This window comes from Zosterops lateralis (genome assembly GCF_965231275.1).
Source record: "Zosterops lateralis genome assembly, chromosome: 24".
Lineage (NCBI taxonomy): Eukaryota > Metazoa > Chordata > Aves > Passeriformes > Zosteropidae > Zosterops > Zosterops lateralis.
In genome coordinates this window covers 6,138,143-6,158,604 of record NC_139784.1, presented here as the reverse complement: position 1 = coordinate 6,158,604, position 20,462 = coordinate 6,138,143, and the positions used below count along the sequence as shown (strand labels likewise).

At 39.4% G+C, this 20,462-nt stretch overlaps 2 protein-coding genes and 1 long non-coding RNA gene across 4 annotated transcripts in view; 2 read left to right on the top strand and 1 right to left on the bottom strand.

Moving 5' to 3' along the window:
* Window positions 1-20,462, top strand: part of HOXB3 (homeobox B3) — an 88,341-nt gene that overhangs the window by 36,660 nt on the left and 31,219 nt on the right. The window contains exons 1-2 of one of the 2 annotated variants that reach the window (XM_083877507.1): window positions 2,079-3,337; window positions 18,277-18,611. The gene's annotated coding sequence lies outside the window, so the exon portion shown is untranslated. Of the gene's footprint in view, window positions 1-2,078; window positions 3,338-18,276; window positions 18,612-20,462 lie in introns of those variants that run through there. The other variant, XM_083877508.1, reaches the window with a different exon arrangement.
* Window positions 3,442-7,416, bottom strand: LOC310918608. The gene is made up of 2 exons (XR_014591690.1): window positions 7,128-7,416; window positions 3,442-7,001 (listed from the first exon to the last, which is right to left on the bottom strand). It is a non-coding gene; the product is annotated as an uncharacterized lncRNA (long non-coding RNA).
* On the top strand, window positions 7,570-11,339 carry HOXB4 (homeobox B4). Its single transcript, XM_083877512.1, has 2 exons — window positions 7,570-8,297; window positions 10,598-11,339. Exons 1-2 carry the CDS (start codon window positions 7,886-7,888, stop codon window positions 10,966-10,968), a joined length of 783 nt encoding a protein of 260 aa, XP_083733638.1. The 5' UTR covers window positions 7,570-7,885; the 3' UTR covers window positions 10,969-11,339.

Sequence of the window (20,462 nt, the reverse complement as noted above, 5' to 3'; positions counted from 1 at the left end):
TTTGTATATATATATATTGCATATATTTTAAATTTTTTTCTCCTCGCTGCCACCTTTTAAAATATTTTTAAGGACTAAACAAGCTCATTTTTCCTCGAGGGAGAGAAAAAAAAAAAGCGAATATTAGAGCCCTGGGAAAAGGCGTTCTGGAAAATCCATTTGCAGGGGTTTGTATTCAGAAAAAAAAAAATTAAAAAAAAAAAGAAATAAATAAAAAAAATCCAGGAGCGTTTTGTCTCGCCTGATAAAGCCCGGCTTTAATGAATTGCCGTGAGTTTCTGGGTATTTATAAAATATCTGCGGATAAGGACGAGCGTTTAGCCGGGCCCGGGGTGATCCATCTCCTCCCCCTGCAATTACCGCACTTATCTCAGGCCAACACTCATTTCTGGCCTTTTATGGCCCAGCTAAATGGGCAATAAAATCCGCTTCTTCTCGGGATATTAAAACGGGCACGGAGCGTTTGGTGGGAATAAAAATAACAGCGAGAAAAGAGGATTAAATGTATTATTTTATATATATATATGTATTTATGTGTGTGTGTGTGGAGGCGCCTCCCAAGTTCACTCCCCCTGGGCAGCGTTTAAATTTCAATTTGGGGTGAGGGGTTGAGGGAGGGGAAGGGAGGGAGGGGACGGGGCAGAGGAAATTAAAGGTATCATTTTCAAGGATATTTCTAATTTATCTCCCTTTGCCGGGACGGGCTTGGCCGGGCCTGGGGTCACTTTTTGCGTTTTTTTTTTTCCTTTTTTTTTTTTTTTTTTAATTATTATTGGTTGGGTTGGTTTTTACTTTTTTCTTCTTTTTTTATTATTGGTTGGATTGTTTTTTTTCTGTTTCTTTTCTATTTTTTTCTTTTTTTTTTTTTTTTCTTATTATTGGTTGGGTTGGGTTTTTTTTTTTTTTCTTTTTTTTTTATTATTGGTTGGATTGGTTTTTTCTGTTTCTTTTCTATTTTTTTCTAATTTTTTTTTTTCTTATTATTGGTGGTTGGGTTGGTTTTTTCTTTTGTTTTTCTTTTTTTTTATTTTTGGTTGGGTTGGTTTTTTCGGGTTATTTTTCTTTTTTTTTTTCTATATTTTTTTTATTATTGGTTGGGTTGTTTTTTCCTTTTTTTTTTTCTTTTTTTTTTATTATTGGTTGGGTTGGTTTATTCGTGATTTTTTTTTTCTTTTTTTTTTTTTTTTCTATTTTTTTATTATTATTATTATTGGTTGGGTTGTTTTTTTCGGATTTTTTTTTTCTATTTTTTTCTTTTTTTTTTTTTTTTTTTTTTCCTTATTATTAGTTGGGTTGTTTTTTTATTTTTATTTTTTTTTTCCTTTTTTTTCCTTTATTATTGGGGTGTGTTTTTTATTTTCCGGCGGACAATCGATTGAAAAGGCTTTTTAATGGCGATTTATTCCCGGAATGGCCCTTTCTGGCCGTGTCGGGGAAACTCGCGGGGTGAAAAGGCGAATTCCCGCAGGGCCCGGCCCGGCCCCGGCCCCTCGCGTGCCCCAACAAAATATCAAAATATTCCCTTTTTTTGCCTTTATTGTGATTTTATAGCCTGGACAAAACGGACACACCGGGGGGTTAAACCTGAATTTTTTCCCTTTTTTTGTAAAGCAGGTGTGGGTTCATTCTCACCTTTCCTTCCCTGCTCAGAGGCGCCGCTCGCTTTATTATTACTATTATTATTATTATTATTATTATTATTATTATTATTATTATTATTTAAAAGTTCTGCCCTGAAGAAACCCCCTCAAACTCTCCATGGGAGAAATCTCACCCCAATTCCCCAATAATAATAAAAATTATTATTATTTTGAGAAGAGAGAGGTAAAAAAGCCGCTCGCTTTTATAAAATTATTATTATTTATTAAAACCTCCTTAGACTTTCCGTGGGAGAAATCTCACCCCAATCCCCCCAAAAATAATAATAATAATAATAATAATAAAAAAATTATTTTGAGAAGAGGGGGGTAAAAGCGCTGCTCGCTTTCTAAAATTATTATTATTTATTAAATGTTCTGCCTATTTATTAAAAGTTCTGCCCTGAAGAACTTCCTCAGACTTTCCATGGGAGAAATCTCACCATAATAATAATAATAATAATAATAATAATAATAATAATAATAATAATCTTTTGAGAAGAGGAAGGTAAAACACTGCTCGCTTTTTAAAATTATTATTAATTATTAAAAGTTCTGCCCTGAAGAACCTTCTTAGGCTTTCCGTGGGAAAAATCTCACCCCAATTCCCCAATAATAATACTAATAATACTAATAATACTAATAATACTAATAATACTAATAAAATTCCTTTGAGAAGAGGGGGGTAAAAGCACCGCTCGCTTTTTAAAATTATTATTATTTATTAAAACCTCCTTAAACTTTCCGTGGGAAAAAATCCCACCCTAAATCCCCAATAATAAAAATAAAAATATCTTGAGGTAAAAAAAAGAAAAAGGGAGAAAAAAAAATTAAATTAAAATATCGGAGTGCAAGAAGGAAAAAAAAAAGAGAAAAAAATTAAATTTAAATATCAGAGTGGAAAAAAAAAGAGAAAAAAAATTAAATTAAAATATCAGAGTGGAAAAAAAAAAGAGAAAAAAAATTAAATTAAAATATCAGAGTGGGAAAAAAAAAGAGAAAAAAAAATTAAATTAAAATATCAGAGTGGGAAAAAAAAAAAGAGAAAAAAATTAAATTAAAATATCAGAGTGAAAAAAAAAAGAGAAAAAAAATTAAAATATCAGAGTGGAAAAAAAAAGAGAAAAAAAATTAAATTAAAATATCAGAGTGGAAAAAAAAAGAGGAAAAAAAATTAAATTAAAATATCAGAGTAAAAAAAAAAAAAAAAAAAAAAAAAAAAAAAAAAAAAAAAGTCGGGCCGGGTAAAAAAAAAAAAAAAAAGGAGAAAAAAATAGAAAGAAAAAAAAAAAAAAAAGGCCTAAAAATTCGGGGTGAACGGCGGGTCACCGCCGCGCTGCGGACACGCCTCGCTGTTTAACAAAGACTGCCAAAGTATGAGATTAATACCAAAAGTTGCGGCTTTTCCCAGCCCCGAAGGCTCGGGAAGGGCCTCCCGGCAGAGCCGCCGCTCCAGGGGGAGGGGAGCGCCCACACACCGCCAAAACACCCCAAAAACACTCGAAATAACACCCAAAAATAGCACAAATAGGAGAAAATAAATCAGAATTAATGGCAGATCGGAGGGAAAACAGGGATGGGTTTAATGGGGTTTTTTTGGTGGGATTTTGTCATCAAAATTTTATTTATTTTTGAGGGAGAGGTTTAAAAATAAAAACAAAATAATTCCCCTTCGAGGAGAAGGAGCCGCGATTTTCAAGGTAGGAGCCGCACCTGGGCGGGATGGGGGGCAGAATTTATATTTATTTTTAATTTTTGGGGGGGCAGAATTTATATTTATTTTTAATTTTTGGGGGGATCAGAATTTATTTTTAATTTTTTTAGGGGGCAGAATTGATTTTTATTTTTATTTTTGGGGGATCAGAATTGATTTTTATTTTAATTTTTATTTTTGGGGGCTCAGAATTGATTTTTATTTTTATTATTTGGGGGGATCAGAATTGATTTTTATTTTTATTATTTGGGGGGTCAGAATTGATTTTTGATTTTATTTTTGGAGGATCAGAATTTATTTTTATTTTTGGGGGATCAGAATTGATTTTTATTTTTTGGGGGATCAGAATTGATTTCTATTTTTGGGGGGTCAGAATTGATTTTTATTTTTTGGGGGGTTTTTGGGAGAATCGTGAGATTCCCCATCCTAAACCCAGCAGGTGCCACCTGGAAATTTTGATTAAAAAATTGAGATTTCCCCTTAAAAAATAAATTAAATTACAGGCCTGGAGTGGTCACCGCGCCTCACTTGAGGTGACTTTGAAATAGGAAAAAAAAAAATAGAAAAAAAAAATAGAAAAAAATCCAAATATTTTGCTGTTTGAAAGTTCTAAAGGTGCTGCAAGGGGGGAGGTTGAAAATTTGGATTTTTTTGGAGGTGTGATGGGAAAAAAAAATCCAAATTTCTGGTAAACGCTAGGGGTGCTGCTTGGTAAACGTGTCAAAAAATCGGATTTTTTATTTATTAAAAGGATGTGGGAGGGGGTTAAAAATGGAGAATAAGGCCTGGCTGTTTCTGCTGCTCGGGGTGGGAAAAAACCGGAATAAAATAAATCATGGGAGGGTCAGGAAGGTGGAATAAAATCTAAAAAAAAAGAGAGAGAGAGAAAGTGGATAAAAAAGAAATAAAAATCAGGGGAGCTCTAAGGGGGTTGGGGTTGGTATTTTATGGCTCCGCGTTTTTATGGCGATTTTTAGAGGAAAAAGGTAAATTTTTAGAGGAAAAAGGTAAATTTTTAGAGGAAAAAGGTAAATTTTTAGAGGAAAAAAAGTAAAATTTTAGAGGAAAAAGGTAAATTTTTAGAGGAAAAAGGTAATTTTTTAGAGGAAAAAGGTAAAATTTTAGAGGAAAAAGGTAAATTTTTAGAGGAAAAAGGTAAATTTTGAGCGTTTCCGGAGGTGCTGCTGGGGGAGGTGGGAAATTCTGGTCGGTGCGAAAAAAAAAAAAAAATAGGAAAAAAAAGGATTTTGCTGTTTCTGTTGGAAATTTGGTTGGTTTGTTTTAAACGCGCCTAAAAAATGATATTTTTGGGGTATTTTTCGATGGGTTTGGTTTGTTTATTAAAGCGCCGCTTGGTTATTGTGGGAGATTTTAACAGAAAAAATCCGATTATTCACCTCAAAATACCTGAAAAATCCCTTGGCGTTGAGAATGGGAGTTTTATTCTTGGCCAGAATTATTATTTATTATTATTTTTAATAGGGAATTGTTGGAATCTGCTGATTGTATTGACAGGAATTTTAATTCTGGGCTGAAAACTGCGGCATTTAAATGCAATTAATTCCTCAGATACTTGACCTGAAAATGTTCTCGCCTTTTGAAATACAAAAAAAAAAAAAAAAGGAAAAAAAAAGCAAAGACAAGGGGCGGCTGCTCCACTTTTAATCTCTCGGGCAAATGTAATTTTAAAGGAAATCTCAACACGATGCGAGTTGTTCCCTCATTAGTTCCGAATGAAGGTTCATTACCGAGACACTATGAATATTTTATTGCTTTATATCCCTTTTTTTTTTTTTTTTTTTTTTTTTTTTTTTTTTTTCGGAAATGAAAACGCCTTTGATCTTTTTTTTTTTTTTTTTTTTCTTTCTCGGGTTGTAAAAAAGAATTGCCTGTCATTAAAAAAAACCTGTCGTCCCATCTGCCTTTACATTCTGGATTTCTTTTCATCTGTTTTTCTCTTTTTTTTCCTTTTTTTTTATCATTTACCCGCCCGGCTAAACCCAAACCTTGGGTGACCTCCAAGAATGAAAAAAAAAAAAAAAAAAAGATAAAAATCATTTTTGCTGCCAGAAAAAAATCGTGACGAGACTTTCAGGGCGGGGAGGGGACGGAGTTTGGGGAGGGGATTTTGCTTTTTAAAGGCGGAATTTTGTGTTTTCCGCTCGTTTTGCGCCTTCACCTTCACTAAAACCCGATTATTTCTCACCCCAAATTAATTTCAAAGGTGTGGAAAAAGAATAAAGTGGGGAAAAAAATAAAAATAAATCCTGATTTTCCTCTCCAGCTCCATCCTCACTTCTTTAATTAATCTTATTTCCCTTCACACCAGCGAATATCCCAAATCCCCCCGGTTTGCCCAAAAAAAAAAAACCCAAAAAATTAAAAATATAACAAAAAAAAAAAGTCCAAAAAGTGTCCCAGAAGAGAATTGTGGCGTAGGAGAAGATGTGAGACCGAGGAGGACGAATCTGTCTTCTATATGTACCCTGTAGATCCGAATTTGTGTAGAGGAAGTTGGGTCACAAATTCGCATCTAGGGGAATATGTAGTTGACACAAACACTACAAACACAGAAGCCATTAAAAAAAAATTAAAAAAACCCTAAAAAACACCCCAAAAAACCCCAAATTAAAAGTGTGGAAAGGAGGGTTTAGTCAGAAAAGCGATTTTTGGGTTTGGGTTTGACCTCAGCTCAACTCCAGCCAGAAATAAAATATCAACTCCATAAGAAATAAAAGTTTTATCGTCGCTCTCAGATAAAACCGGAGCTGCGAAAAAAAAAAAAAAAAAGAGATTTTTGGGGGGATTTCAGAACTTTTGCTCTGAATTGGTGTGGTCTGGGCGCCGCCATCGATTTAAAAATAATAGTAATAATAATAACAATAAATATTATTGATAGGAGCGATTTCGGGGTGTGGCTGAAGGAATTGGGGGGTTTTCAAAGCCTTTTAGAGCCTCTTTATTTACGGGCAGGGACTGGGATTAATTCTCTTTTGTAATTGCTCATCAACTCCTTGGATTTCTCGTTGGGAGAACGCGCTTTTTTATATATATATATATTTAAAAATTATTTTTAATTTTATTTTTTTTTCCTGGTGGGAAAACCCGCTCCATCCCCTCGGCTGGCCGGGCTGGGAATGTGATTTCGGGCTCGGGTACCCCGAATTAGCTGCTGGATTTCTGATCGATCCCCCAAGGAGCCCAATCCACCCAATCCATCTCTGCCAGGGCTCCGGGATCACCTTCAGCCGGGAGAGGGAACCGGGACGGGAACGGGCGGGGGGACCCGGCCCAGCTGCGCCCGGGGGGCTCAAACACCCCCCCGGGAAAAAATAATCATTTTTATCTCCTATTCTTATTATTTTTTTTTTTTTTTTTTTTTTTTTTTTTTTTTTTTTTTTTTTTGTGAAGGGAAAGGGAGACTCCCTGGAAAATAAATATAATTTTTATCTCCTATTCTAATTATTCTCTTTTTTTTTTTTTTTTTTTTTTTTTTTTTTTTTTGTGGAGGGAAAGGGGAGATCCCTTGGAAAACAAATCTAATTTTTAACTCCTATTCTAATTATTCTCTTTTTTTGTAGAGGGAAAGGGAGACCCCTTGGAATGTGGAGGGAAAGGGAGACCCCCTTAGAAAACAAATATAATTTTACCTCCTATTCTTATTATTCTCTTTTTTTTTGTGGAGGGACAAATATAATTTTTATCTCCTATTCTAATCATTCCCTTTTTTTTGTGGAAGGAAAGGGAGACCCCCTGGAAAACAAATATAATTTTACCTTCTATTCTAATTATTCTCTTTTTGTTGTGGAGGGAAAGGGAGACCCCCTATAAAACAAATATATTTTTACCTCCTATTCTAATTTTTTTTTCTTGTTGTTTTTTGGGTTTTTTCTGTGGTGGGAAAGGGAGACCCCTTGGAATGTGGTGGGAAAGGGAGACCCCCTATAAAACACATATAATTTCACCTCCTATTCTAATAATTCTATTTTTTTTTTGTGGAGGGAGAGAGGAGGGGGGTGGAAGGCGCTGAACCCACCGAGTGTCCCCAGGGCAGGGACACAGCCCGGGGGTGTCACCGGGCCCGGGGACACCGGGGGGGACCGGGGGACACCCCGGAGGGGTCCAGGGGACACCGGGGGGGACAGAAGGAGCCCCGGGCCCGTCGGGGGGCCCCGGGCTGGGCAGGTTTCCTGGCCCGGGCCCGGCCATTGGCCCGCGCTGTCACATGGACACAACTTTGTTCACTTGACAGAGGAGCGGCGGCAGCGGGAGGAGGAGGAGGAGGAGGAGGAGGAGGAGGAGGAGGAGGAGGAGGAGGGAAAAGGAACGGGAAAAGCAGGAAAGAGAGAGAGAGAAAGGCAGGGGGGGGTCCGGGGTGGCGGTGGGGGGGGACAGGAATAAATTTTAAGCAGAGAAAGAGAGACAGAGGGAGAGAACGCACATATACACACACACATTATATATATATTTATATATATATATATAATATTTATCCCCCCTCACCCGCGCGACCCCCTCTCTCCCCTCGCCATCAATGGCCATGAGCTCCTTCCTGCTCAACTCCAACTACGTGGACCCCAAGTTCCCCCCGTGCGAGGAATACTCGCAGAGCGATTACCTTCCCCACCACTCCTCTCCGGGCTATTTCGGCGCCGCCCGGCCCCGCCAGGACAATCATTTCCAGCACGAAGCGGCGTTCGAGGCTCGGTCCTCCTGCAAGGAGCAGCTCTACCCGTCCTGCCGGAGCCAGGGCTCGGTGTTATCGCCCCGGGCCCGCGCGCAGCCCCCGGGCGGGCTGCAGAAGCAGCCGCGGGAGGCCGGGACCCCCAGCCCGCCCCCCGGGTGCGGGCACAGCCCCAGCCCCGGCCCGGGCCCGCAGAGCCCCTCCGCCTGCCGGGAGCAGCCCGTGCTCTACCCCTGGATGAAGAAAGTCCATGTAAGCACGGGTAAGTCAACACGGGGGGGGGGAGGAAAAAAAAGGAGAAAAAAAAAAAAAAAAGAAAAAAGAAAAAAGAAAGTGGTTTGGGCTTTATGGTTTAAGTAGCACCTCCAAGTCTTGTAGAAATCTCCTCGCGCGGGTTGTAAAAGGAGCGTTCGGGGAGATTTACGAGCGCCTGTTTGCGGAGCGCTATAATTACATCCTCCATAAATTTTTATTGCTCTGCTTGGCCCTGTGCCTTTGAAGTCTCTGTTACCATCCGCCTCCGGTTTCTCCTGGCTTGTTCTCTCTCTCTCTTCTTTTTTTTTCTTTTTTTTTTTTTTTTCTCCGTTTTTTTTTTTTTTTTATGGCTGTCGAGTCTTCATAAAGTGAAGTTTTATGTTTTAGTAATTTGTATTTAACTGGCGGGTTGAGTAAACTTTTACTATTTCCCCTCCCTCCCCTTCCCTCCTTTTTTTTTCTTCTTTTTTTTTTTTTCTTTCTCTCTTTTTATTTTCTTTCTTTCTCTTTTTAAAAATTTCTTTCTCTTTTTTATTTCTTTCTCTTTCTTTTTATCTTTCTTTCTCTTTTATTTTCTTTCTCTCTTTTTTTTCTTTCTCTTTCTTTTTTTATTTCTTTCTCTTTTATTTTCTTTCTCTTTTTTTTTCTTTCTTTCCCTTTTTTTTATTTCTTTCTCTTTCTTTTTTTTATTTCTTTCTCTTTCTTTTTTTATTTCTTTCTCTTTCTTTTTTTCTCTTTCTTTTCTTTTTTCTTCTTTCTTTCTCTTTTATTTATTTATTTATTTATTTATTTATTTTTAAGGGGAGGTTTTTATTTTATTTTTTTTTTTTTTAATTTAATAACCAGGCTCTCTCCTCCTGGCCTGTTTTCAGGCGTGCAGAGTGAACTTTTAGGGGATAATTCCGCGGTGCAGAAATGTGAATTATCCACACGGAAAAAACGTGTCCGGGGGAAACCTCAGGAAAAAAAAAAAAAAACAAAAAAACAACCCTTTAGACAGGAATACACGTCAAGGCGTGAGGATGGAGGTGGAGATTTGCAGGTCGGGTCTGGGGGATGTTTTTAGAAAGCTTTGCCTCGTAATTTTTTAAAAATTTTATTATTATTTTTAATGCAAATACCACCCCCCCCCAATCCAAAGAATGTGTGGCACTTTCTTTTTTTTTGTGATTTTTTTTTTTTTTTTTTTTGGGGGGAGGGAGAGGAAGAAAACATTAAAGGAACAACTGGGTAATTCTGCTTTTTTTTTTTTTTTTTTTTTCCTTTTTATTTGTTGTCCCTTCCCCCCTCCCCTCCCCTTTTTTTTTTTTTTTTTTTTTTTTTTTTTACTGTGTGTTTCCCCCACTTTTTTTTTTTCTTCTTTCTTTGTGTGTTTTCCCCTCATTTTTTTCCTTTCATTTTATTTTCTGGTGTGTTTCCCCCTCATCTTTTCCCTTTTATTTTTCTGTACTATCCCCTTATTTTTTCTCTTTTTTCTTGTGTGTGTTTTCACATCTTCCCCCCTCTTATTTTTGTATTTTCCCATATCCCCCCCCTTTTTTGTGTGTGTGTGTTTTCACATCTTCCCCCCGCCCTTTTTTTTTAAAAAAATTTATTTATTTTTCACAATGTATTTTTAATGTATTTACCCCTTTTTTATTTGTATTTTCACATATTTTGCCTCTTTTTTTTTTGTATTTTCACACTTCTTTCCACTTTTTTTTTATATTTTCACACTTTCCCCCGTTTTTTTTTTTTTGTATTTTCACACTTTTTTCCTCTTCTTTTTTTTTTTTTGTATTTTTACATATTTCTCCCCTTTTTTTTCATTGTTTTCATATATTCCACCCCCTCCTTTGTTTTCTTTTTTTTTGTGTGTGTTTTCACATATTTTCCCCCCCTTTTTTTTTTTTTTTTTTTTTGTTTTGTATTTTCACATATTCTCCCATCTTTGTGGTGGGTTTTTTTGGGTTTTTTGGTTTTGGGTTTTTTTTGGTTTTTTTTTTTTGTTTGGTTTGGTTTGGTTTTGTGTTTTTTTGTGTTTTGTTTTTTTTTGGGGGGGGGGTATTGGTTTTTTTTGTATTTTCACATACCCCTCCCCCCCAATTTCCCCCACATTTTCACATATTTCTGTATTTTCACATATTTTCTCCCTTTGTTTTTTTTTTTTTTTTGTTTTGTTTTGTTTTGTTTTGTTTTGTTTTGTTTTGTTTTGTTTTTGGTTTGATTTGGTTTGGTTTGGTTTGGTTTTTGGTTTTTTTTTTTTTCACATATTCCCCCCAATTTTCCCCCACATTTTCACACATTTTCCCCCCTTTTTCCCCCCAGTAAACCCCAATTTCTCCGGCGGGGAGGCCAAACGCTCGCGCACGGCCTACACCCGGCAGCAGGTGCTGGAGCTGGAGAAGGAATTCCACTACAACCGGTACCTGACCCGGCGGCGGCGCGTGGAGATCGCGCACGGGCTGGGCCTCACCGAGCGCCAGATCAAAATCTGGTTCCAGAACAGGAGGATGAAGTGGAAAAAGGATCACAAGTTACCCAACACCAAGATCAGGTCGAACTCCTCCTCTTCCTCCTCCTCCTCCTCCTCCTCCTCCTCCTCCTCCTGCTCTGGGATCCCGCCAGGAGGAGGATCCCAAAGCCGGACCCCGCCGGGAGCGACAGCCCAGAGCCGAGGGCATGGACCGGCCCTATAGCGGCCCTATGACCGCCCTATAACTGCCCCAAACCGCCCCAAACTGCCCCAAACTGCCCAGAGCCGAGCGCATAGACCGGCCCTATGACTGCCCCAAAACTACCCCAAAACCGCCCCAAAACCACCCTATAACTGCCCAGAGCCGAGCGCATGGACCGGCCCTATAGCGGCCCTATGACCGCCCTATAACTGCCCCAAACCGCCCCAAAACCGCCCAGAGCCGAGCACATGGACTTGCCCTATGACCTCCCTATGACCACCCTATAACTGCCTCAAACTGCCCAGAGCTGACCCCATGGACCGGCCCTATGACCGCCCCAAACCGCCCCAAAACCGCCCCAAAACCACCCTATAACTGCCCTATAACCGCCCTATGACTGCCCTATAACTGCCCAGAGCTGAGCCCATGGACCGGCCCTATGACCGCCCCACAACCGCCCTATAACTGCCCCAAACTGCCCAGAGCGGAGCCCATGGACTGGCCCTATAGCGGCCCTATGACCGCCCCAAAACCGCCCCAAAACCGCCCTATAACCACCCTATAACTGCCCCAAACTGCCTCAAACTGCCCAGAGCTGAGCGCATGGACCGGCCCTATGACTGCCCCAAAACCGCCCCACAACCACCCTATAACTGCCCCAAACCGCCCAGAGCCGAGCCCATGGACCGGCCCTATGACCGCCCCAAACCGCCCTATAACGGCCCTATGACCACCCTATGACCGTCCTATAACCGCCCCAAACTGCCCAGAGCCGAGCGCATGGACCAGCCCTATAGCGGCCCTATGACCGCCCTATAACTGCCCCAAACCGCCCCAAAACCGCCCAGAGCCGAACCCATGGACCGGCCCTATGACCGCCCCAAAACCGCCCTAAAACGGCCCTATGACCGCCCTATAACTGCCCCAAACTGCCCAGAGCCGAGCGCATGGACCGGCCCAAAACCGCCCCAAACTGCCCCAAAACCGCCCCAAACCGCCCTATAACGCCCCACAACCGCCCAGAGCCGAGCCCATGGACTGGCCCTATGACCACCCCAAAACCGCCCCAAAACCGCCCTATAACTGCCCTATAACTACCCCAAACCGCCCAGAGCCGAGCGCATGGACCGGCCCTATGACCAGCCTATGACGGCCCTATAACCACCCCAAAACCACCCTATAACTGCCCCAAACTGCCCAGAGCCGAGCCCATGGACCGGCCCTATGACCGCCCCAAACCGCCCTATAACGGCCCTCTGACCACCCTATGACCGCCCTATAACCGCCCCAAACCGCCCAGAGCCGAGCGCATGGACTGGCCCTATGACCGCCCCAAACCACCCTATAACGGCCCTCTGACCACCCTATGACCGTCCCAAAACCGCCCCAAACTGCCCAGAGCCGAGCCCATGGACCGGCCCTATGACCGGCCTATGACCGCCCCAAAACCGCCCCAAAACCGCCCCAAACCGCCCTATAACTGCCCCAAACTGCCCAGAGCCGAGCCCATGGACCGGCTCTATGACCGCCCCAAACCGCCCTGTAACGGCCCTATGACCACCCTATGACCGCCCTATAACTGCTCCAAACTGCCCAGAGCTGAGCCCATGGACTGGCCCTATGACCGCCCCAAACCGCCCCAACCCGCCCCAAAACCACCCCAAAACCGCCCTATAACTGCCCCAAACCGCCCTATAACTGCCCAGAGCCGAGGCCATGGACCGGCCCTACGACCACCCCAAAACCGCCCTATAACCGCCCTATAACCGCCCAGAGCCGAGCGCATGGACCGGCCCTATGACCGCCCCAAACCGCCCCAAACTGCCCCAAACCGCCCTATAACTGCCCCAAACCGCCCTATAACTGCCCCAAACCGCCCCACAACAGCCCCACACCACCCCACAACTGCCCGGGATGGACTTTTGGGGACAGGTCTGAGAACTTTGCCATAATTTTTATTATTATTATTATTATTTTAAACGCTGGGAAAAACAAACAAACAAACCCCAACAGTCCTATGAGCGCCCACAGGATGGATTTTTGGGGACAGGGTGTGTGTGAAAGAACTTTGCCATAATTTTTTATTATTATTATTATTATTTTAAACGCTGGGGAAAAAAAGTACAACCACTTTATTACTATCCCAGGATGGACCTTTGGGGACAGGGTGTGTGTGAAAGAACTTTGCCATATTATTTTTATTTTTTATTATTATTATTTTAAACGCTGGGAAAAAAAAATACAACCACCTTATTACTGTCCCAGGAAGGATTTTTGGGGAGAGAGTGTGTCTGAGAATTTTGCCATATTTTTTTTTATTATAATTATTATTATTTTAAACGCTGGGAAAAAAAATTTACATCTGCCCTATGATCGTCCCGGTATGGATTTTTTGGGGAGAGGGTGTGAAAGAACTTTGCCATATTTTTTTTTATTATTATTTTAAATGCTGGGAAAAAAAAATATAAAAGGACCCCATGACAGCCCCAGGATGGATTTTTGGGGACAGGGTGTGTGAGAACTTTGCCATCATTTTTATTTTTATATTTTTAATTATTATTTTAAATGCTGGAAAAAAATACCACCAAAAAAAAAAAAAAAAAAAAAAAAAATTAAAAAAAACCCCAAATCAAGGGGTGATTTTTTATTTGTAGAGGGGACAAAGTCAGGGCTCAGCTGGACTCTGCTCCGTGAAAAGGAGGCTGGAGATGGGGTTGGGGTTTTTTTTTTTTTTCAGATTTGGCTGAGATGGATCCTTGTTTCATCTTTAATCACGCCGAGCTCGGCCCCATTTGTCATGTTTACTCTCCCGTACAAAGGATGGACCTTATGTCCGCTATTACCGCCACAACAGCCCGCGGTAATAAATGAGCCTCGGCTCCTCTGCCGGGGAACGGCAACTTCTGCACCGCCCCCTTTGATTTTTAGCTTTTATTTTTATTATATTTATATTTTTATATTTTTAGAAATTTTTTTCTTGATTTTTCTCTGTTTTTTCCCTTTTTCCCCCTTTTTTCCCGCCTTTTTTCCGCCTTTTTCCTCCTTTTTCCCCTGTTTTCCCTTTTCCTCTCTTGTGTTTTCTCTTTTTCTCTTGTTTTTCTTTTTTCCCCTTGTTTTTCTCTTTTTTCCCTTATTTTTCTCTTCCCCCCCCATTGTTTTTTTCTCTTTTTCTCTTGTTTTCCCCCTTTTTTCTCCTTGTTTTCTCCTTTTTTCTCTTGTTTTTCCCTTGTTTCCCCTTGTTTTCTCCTTTTTTTCCCTTGTTTGTCCCTTTCCCCCCTTGTTTTCCCTTTTTTCCTCTTGTTTTCTCCTTTTTTCTCCTTGTTTTTCCTTTTTTTTCTCTTATTTTCCCCTTTTCCCTCTTGTTTTATCCTTTTTTTCCCTTGATTGTCCCTTTTTTCCCTTGTTTCCCCTTGTTTTCCCCTTTTTCTCCTTGTTTTTCCCTTTTTTTCTCCTTGTTTTCCCCCTTTTTCCTTTGTTTTTCCCTTATTTTCCTTTATTTCCCTTTCCCCTCCCTTTCTCTCCTTTATTTTCCTTTTTCCCCCCTTGTTTTTCTCTTTTTCCCCCTTTTTTCCTCCCTTTTTTTCTTCTTCTTCCTCTGAAAACTTTTTTTCCTCTTTCCTCCTCCTTTTTTCCTCCTTTTTTCCCCCCTTTTTTTAATTTAAAAATTTTTCTTCCTCACCCACTCCTCCCTCTCTTCCCTTTCTCTCCAAACTCGAAGTTTCTTCCCCGTCATCCCAAAGAGACCAAGTTGGAGAGAGGCAAAAAAAACCCCCAATAAAATAAAATAAAATAAAAGACCAAAAAACTCGACAAACAAAACCAAAAATCTCCTCGGGGGAGTTGAGGACTCTTGGATATCGAGGAGACAAAAAAACAAAAAAAAAAAAAAAAAAAAAAAAAGCAAACAAAAAACACAGAAAAAAAAAAGAGGAATTTTGGGTCCAGGAGGTGTTGGACAAAGAAAGGAAGAGGATGGAGAGGGATTTCACCAATTTTAAAATTATTTTTGGGGTTTTTTAATTAAATCCAGCGATTCTTTGTGAGTGAAGGGGGTGGGGAGGGAACTGGGGAGGGTTTGGGGTCTGAACTGGGATAAACTGGGGGGGAACCCCCAAAGCTCCTCCGCCCCAATTTGGGGCTAAAAATGCGAATTTTGGGCCAAAAGGGGGAAGGTTTTGCCCTGACCCCCCCCAGGGCCTCCATCCCTCCCTTTGTCCTTCGGGATGTCCAAGATTTACCTGTAAATACCAAAAAAAACCAACAACAAACCACGGACACAACTCGGAAATAAAATTTTCATTGTGAACCCGCCCCTGTGTGGTTTTTTTTGGGGGGAGGGAGGGGTTGGATGTGGGTTGTTTTGTTGGTGAAAAATAAATATATTTATTTAAAACCGTGAATTGAACTGTTTGTTTCTCTTTTTTTTTTTTTTTTTTTTTCCCAGGGGTTTGTGTTGTCAGTGGTTATTTTAAGGCTGGATGTGAGTTGTTTTCTTAGTGAAAAGGAGGGAAAAACATAAATATATTTATTTAAGATCATGAATTAAACAGTTTCTCTTTTTTTTCCCTTTTTTTTTTTTTTTTCTTTTTTTTTCCCCTTGTTTTTCCAGGGATTTGTGTTGTCAGTGGTTATTTTATGACTGGATGTGAGTTGTTTTGTTTGTGAAAGGGAGGTGGGAAAAAAATAAATATATTTACTTAAAGCCATGAATTAAACAGTTTCTTTCTCTCTATTTTTTTTTCTTTTATTTTTTCCCCTTGTTTTTCCAGGGATTTGTGTTGTCAGGGGTTATTTTAGGGCTGGATGTGAGTTGTTTTCTTGGTGAAAAGGAGATGGGGAAAAATATATATTTATTTAAGATTATGAATTAAATTTGGGGGTTTTTTTAATTCTTTTTTCCAGGGGTTTGTATTGTCAGTGGTTATTTTAGGTCTGGATCTGGCTTGTTTTGTTTGTGAAAGGGAGGTGGGGAAAAAAATAAATATATTTACTTAAAACTATGAATTAAAAAATTTCTTTCTCTCTATTTTTTTATTTTCTTTTTTCCCCTTATTTTTCCAGGGGTTTGTGTTGTCAGTGCTTATTTTAGGGCTGGACTTGAGTTGTTTTGTTGGTGAAAGAGAAGTGGGAAAAAATAAATATATTTACTTTATACCATTAATTAAACAATTTCTTTCTCTTTTTTTTTTTTTTTTTAATTTATTTTTTCCCTTCTTTTCTTTTTTTTTTTTTCATTTTTTTTTTTTTCATTTTTTTCCCTTTTTTCCCTTTTTTCCCGGGGTTTGTGTTGCCAGCAGCCCCGTAATGAAAACAAAAGATGTTTGAGCAGGGCGAGCTCAGCTTTAAGTACCTCTAAGCCCCACATATGATGATTTATTTGTTCAAAGCGCAGATTTAATTCGCTCTTCCCCAACCCCAGACCAAACGAGGGTTGGTCATTAACGCTTTGCTGCCCTCGGATTTTTTTTATTTTTTTAATTTTTTTTTTCCCTCTCCAGAGAGGATGTATTTATTTATTTATTTTTTATTATTTTATTATTTAAATAATAATAATAATAATAATAAAAATAAAAAAAATAAATCCCTCCTTCTCAGAGGTAGTTAAGGCATTAATGAGTCTAATTTTTGGCCCAGATGTTTCTGGGTGTTCTCAGTATTTTTTTTTTCCCCGAGTATTTTGATTTTTTTACAAAAGGAGCCGGTTCCCCCTGCGATAGCTCATGGCCTGACAAGCAAATAGATAATCAAGAAGACAAATGGCTCCTTTCGTGAGCCGCAGCTCTTGTATTAATTTTCATTTTCTTTTCGCGTAGAAAAGTATCGAGGAGAGAAAAAAAAAATTAAAAAAAAAGAAAGGACGAAAATAACATCGCGGTTCTGGGATGGGGATGGAGAGAAAGAAAAGGTTCTTGTCCTCCAGGGGGGTGGGACCAGCTGGAGAAAATAATGATAATTGTGATAATGATCGTAAAAATGGGTTAAATTTAAATATGGGTATAAATGGGAGTGTATATAAAAATATGAGTGTATATAAAAATATGAGTGCATATAAAAATATAAGTGTATATATAAATATAAGTGTATATAAAATTATGTGTTTATATAAAAATATAAGTGTGTATATAAATATAAGTATATATAAAAATATAGGTGTATATATAAATATAAGTGTATATAAAAATATGTGTGCATATAAATATAAGTTTATATAAAAATGTAAGTGTAAATATAAATGTAAGTGTAAATATAAATATAAGTGTAAATATAAGTGAAAATATATAGAAATAGAAATAGAAATAAAAACAGAATTAGAAATGGAAATGGAAATGGAAATAGAAATAGAAATATAAATATATATATATAGAGCATATAAGGTATATAAGGTATATAAATAATAATAAAAATAGTAATAATAGTAATAATAGTAATAATAGTAATAATAATATTTTTAAGGGATTTGCTGATCTGCTCAAATGTCCTCAGAATTCTCCCAAAATCCCCAAAAAAGGACCCAAATTTTGCCTTTTTCCCCAGTCCAGCTTTATCCAGAGACAAAGGGAGGGTTTGGAATATCCCAAAGCAGCATCTTCTCTCCCCTGGCTGGAGGAATCACCTTGTGACAATAAAAGTGTCCTCCCAAAAAAAATCCCGCCCAAAAATTCAAACAAAACTCTGCTGGGAGTTTCTTTCCTTCTATTTTTAATACTTAAATATATATATTTATTTATATAATATTAATGTGGTCATATGGTCCAGGCCCTGCGCGTTGTGATGTTCAAAAAAAAAAAAAAAAAAATCTGATTTATGGCCGGATTTTTTGTCAAATTCTCACGTTTTTAGAGGTGGCGACGACAAAACTTGAAAGTTTCTGGGTTTTATTGCCTTTTTTTTTTCTTTTCCTCTTGGCAAGGGCTGTATTTTATTCTAATTGCTGAAGGTTTGGTTTTTGTGGTGTTGTTGTATTTTATTCCGCTGTTCCTCCTCCCTTTGATCTGCTGGCGCTTGTGAGGAGGGTGTGATTTTCCAGAGGGGGATCCTGAGAACGGCCAAAAAATGGGTGTTTTAAACCCAAAAAAAAGGGAAAAAAAAAAGAAAAATAAAAGAGAGGCATATGCTGGCAGGAATGTGGGTCTATAGAGCCAAAGCAAAGCTGAATGGGATGGAAAAAAGGGGGGAGAAAAGAAGATTTCTATAGGACCCAAAAGTTCACAGCCATTAGGAGAGGACAGAAGGCAAGAAAAATGCGAGAATTATACAGAAAAATCATTAATCACTTCTTTTCTTTAAATACTTTTTTTTTTTTTTTTTTTTCCCATTGTTATTCAACAGCAAATCTCCGCAGACCGTCTGTCGGGGGGGAAAAAAGCACCCGGAGTCCTCCAGGAAACCTTCGGGCCCAAATCATAACCATAATAATAATAATAATAATTAATAATAAGGATATTCCTCACCATCGAACCCCTAAAAAGGTGAAAACTTTGCCTTTTTTTTTTTTTTTTTTTTTTTTTTTTTTTTTAGGGGAAAAAAAGACCAAAAAATTTTAAAATAATTCATCGGGTTTTTCCCCCAGAGTTCTGAGAGTTTTGGAAGGAAAAAAAGGAAAAAAAAAACCACCCCGAGAAAGAAATGAGGGCGCTGGAAAAGAGGATTTGGGAGCGAACCAGGTAAAGGAGCTGCGTGTCTTGGGGATGGGGTTGTGGCCTCCTTCCGACAGGAATTCGGGTGAAATTAAAAAAAAAAAAATAGGATTTTTTTTGTTTTTTTAAAATTAAAGGTGGAAAGAGAAACTCAAAATTTTTTTCCTTATTTTTCTCGGTTTTTTTGGAGCGGGCAGAGAAAGTTTTTGAGGCGTGTTGGTGGCAAGAGGAGTTTGGGGTTTTTTAAAATTTTTCTTGGGTTTGTGGTTGGGGTTTTGTGGTGGTTCCGGGTGGAGATTTGGGGGTTTTGTGGTTCAAAGTTGTGGTTTTCAGTCTCTTTTTTTTTTGTGAGTTAAATCTCTCATGGGATGGTTTGGGGAGGGTTTGGTGGAGCGTCCCCTGGGTGTGCCAGGAGTTGGGAATATTCCCTGTAAAGGCTTTCCCAGGAATTGGGAATATTCTGGTTTAAATCTATCCCAGGAATTGGGAAGATTCTGGTTTAAATCTATCCCAGGAATTGAGAATATTCCTGGTTTAAACCTGACCCAGGAATTGGGAATATTCCCAGTTTAAACCTGTCCCTGGAATTGGGAATATTCCCAGTTTAAACCTGTCCCTGGAATTGGGAATATTCCCAGTTTAAACCAGTCCCAGGAACTGGGAAAACTCCCAGTCTAAGGCTGTCCCAGGAAATTCGAAAAATCCCGAAACTGCAAATTATTCCTGGTTTAAAACTGTCCCAGGAACTGCAAATATTCCTGGTTTAAAACTGTCCCAGGAACTGGGAACATTCCTGGTTTAAGCCTGTCCCAGGAATATTCCCAGTTTAAATCTGTCCCAGGAATATTCTCAGTTTAAACCACCCTAGAAAACGAGAATATTCTCGGTTTAGGCCGTCGCAGGAACTGGGAACATTCCTGGTTTAAGCCTTTCCCAGGAATATTCCCAGTTTAAGCCTGTCCCAGGAATATTCCCAGTTTAAACCACCCCAGAAAATGAGAATATTCCCAATTTAGGCCTCCCCAGGAACTGGGAACATTCCTGGTTTAAACTGCCCAAAGAAACTGCGAATATTCTTGATTTAAAACCACCCCAGGAACTGGGAAAATTCATGGTTTAAACTACTCCATGAAATACTTAAATTCTTCTTTTTAGGCCACCCCAAGAACTCGGAATATTCCCATTTTCAGCCCTTTTTATCCCGGGATTTTCTCTCTCTCATTCCCAGGGGCCGCTCCCAGGGAATTTCTCTGGGGGAAAAAAAAAAAACACCAAAAAAAAAAGGAAAAAATGGGGGAGACAAACCCGAAGCTGCTCTCGGGGATAGAGTTCACAGAGAGGACACGTTTTCTGGGCGATTAGTTGGGTTTTATAGCCCAGGAATGACCTCGCAAACCCCTTTGACCTCCCTGGGGCTGGACATTGTGCTCAACCCCCAGCCCAGCCAAACTCCGCCTGTCCAGGCCTGGAAAACAGCAAAAAAATACGAGAAAAAATATTAAAAGTTGATTTATTTATGCTTTTTCACGGTTTGATTGTTCTGGGTCTGACAGCGTTTTTAGTTTTGCTGTTAAAAAAAAATAATTGGGATTTTTTTGCACCTTGTTTTGGTTTGGGAGAGGAGAATTGGGTTTGGCTCAATTGGGTTTGGCTTTATTACAAAAATAAATTTATTTTTGAGGGGGGAAAGAACCACAAAGGGGAAGAGGAGCCCCAGAGCCGCGTCCCCGGTGTGGAGTGAGCGCTGATTTTCAGAATTTCCTTTGTTTGCTGCAGCCCCTCGGTCCCCCCTCCTCCTTTTGTTCCGGGGGGTTTGGGATCCTGGGGAATCCTCTCATCCCAAATCCATCCCTCCAATATACAGAGATCTGCCAGAGG

Excerpts from the sequence above, each read along its gene's own strand:
- HOXB4 (XM_083877512.1), top strand. The coding sequence starts at position 7,886 with ATGGCCATGAGCTCCTTCCTGCTCAACTCCAACTACGTGGACCCCAAG. Across the intron at positions 8,298-10,597 it reads GAAAGTCCATGTAAGCACGG|TAAACCCCAATTTCTCCGGC; the intron begins GTAAGTCAACAC and ends TTTTCCCCCCAG.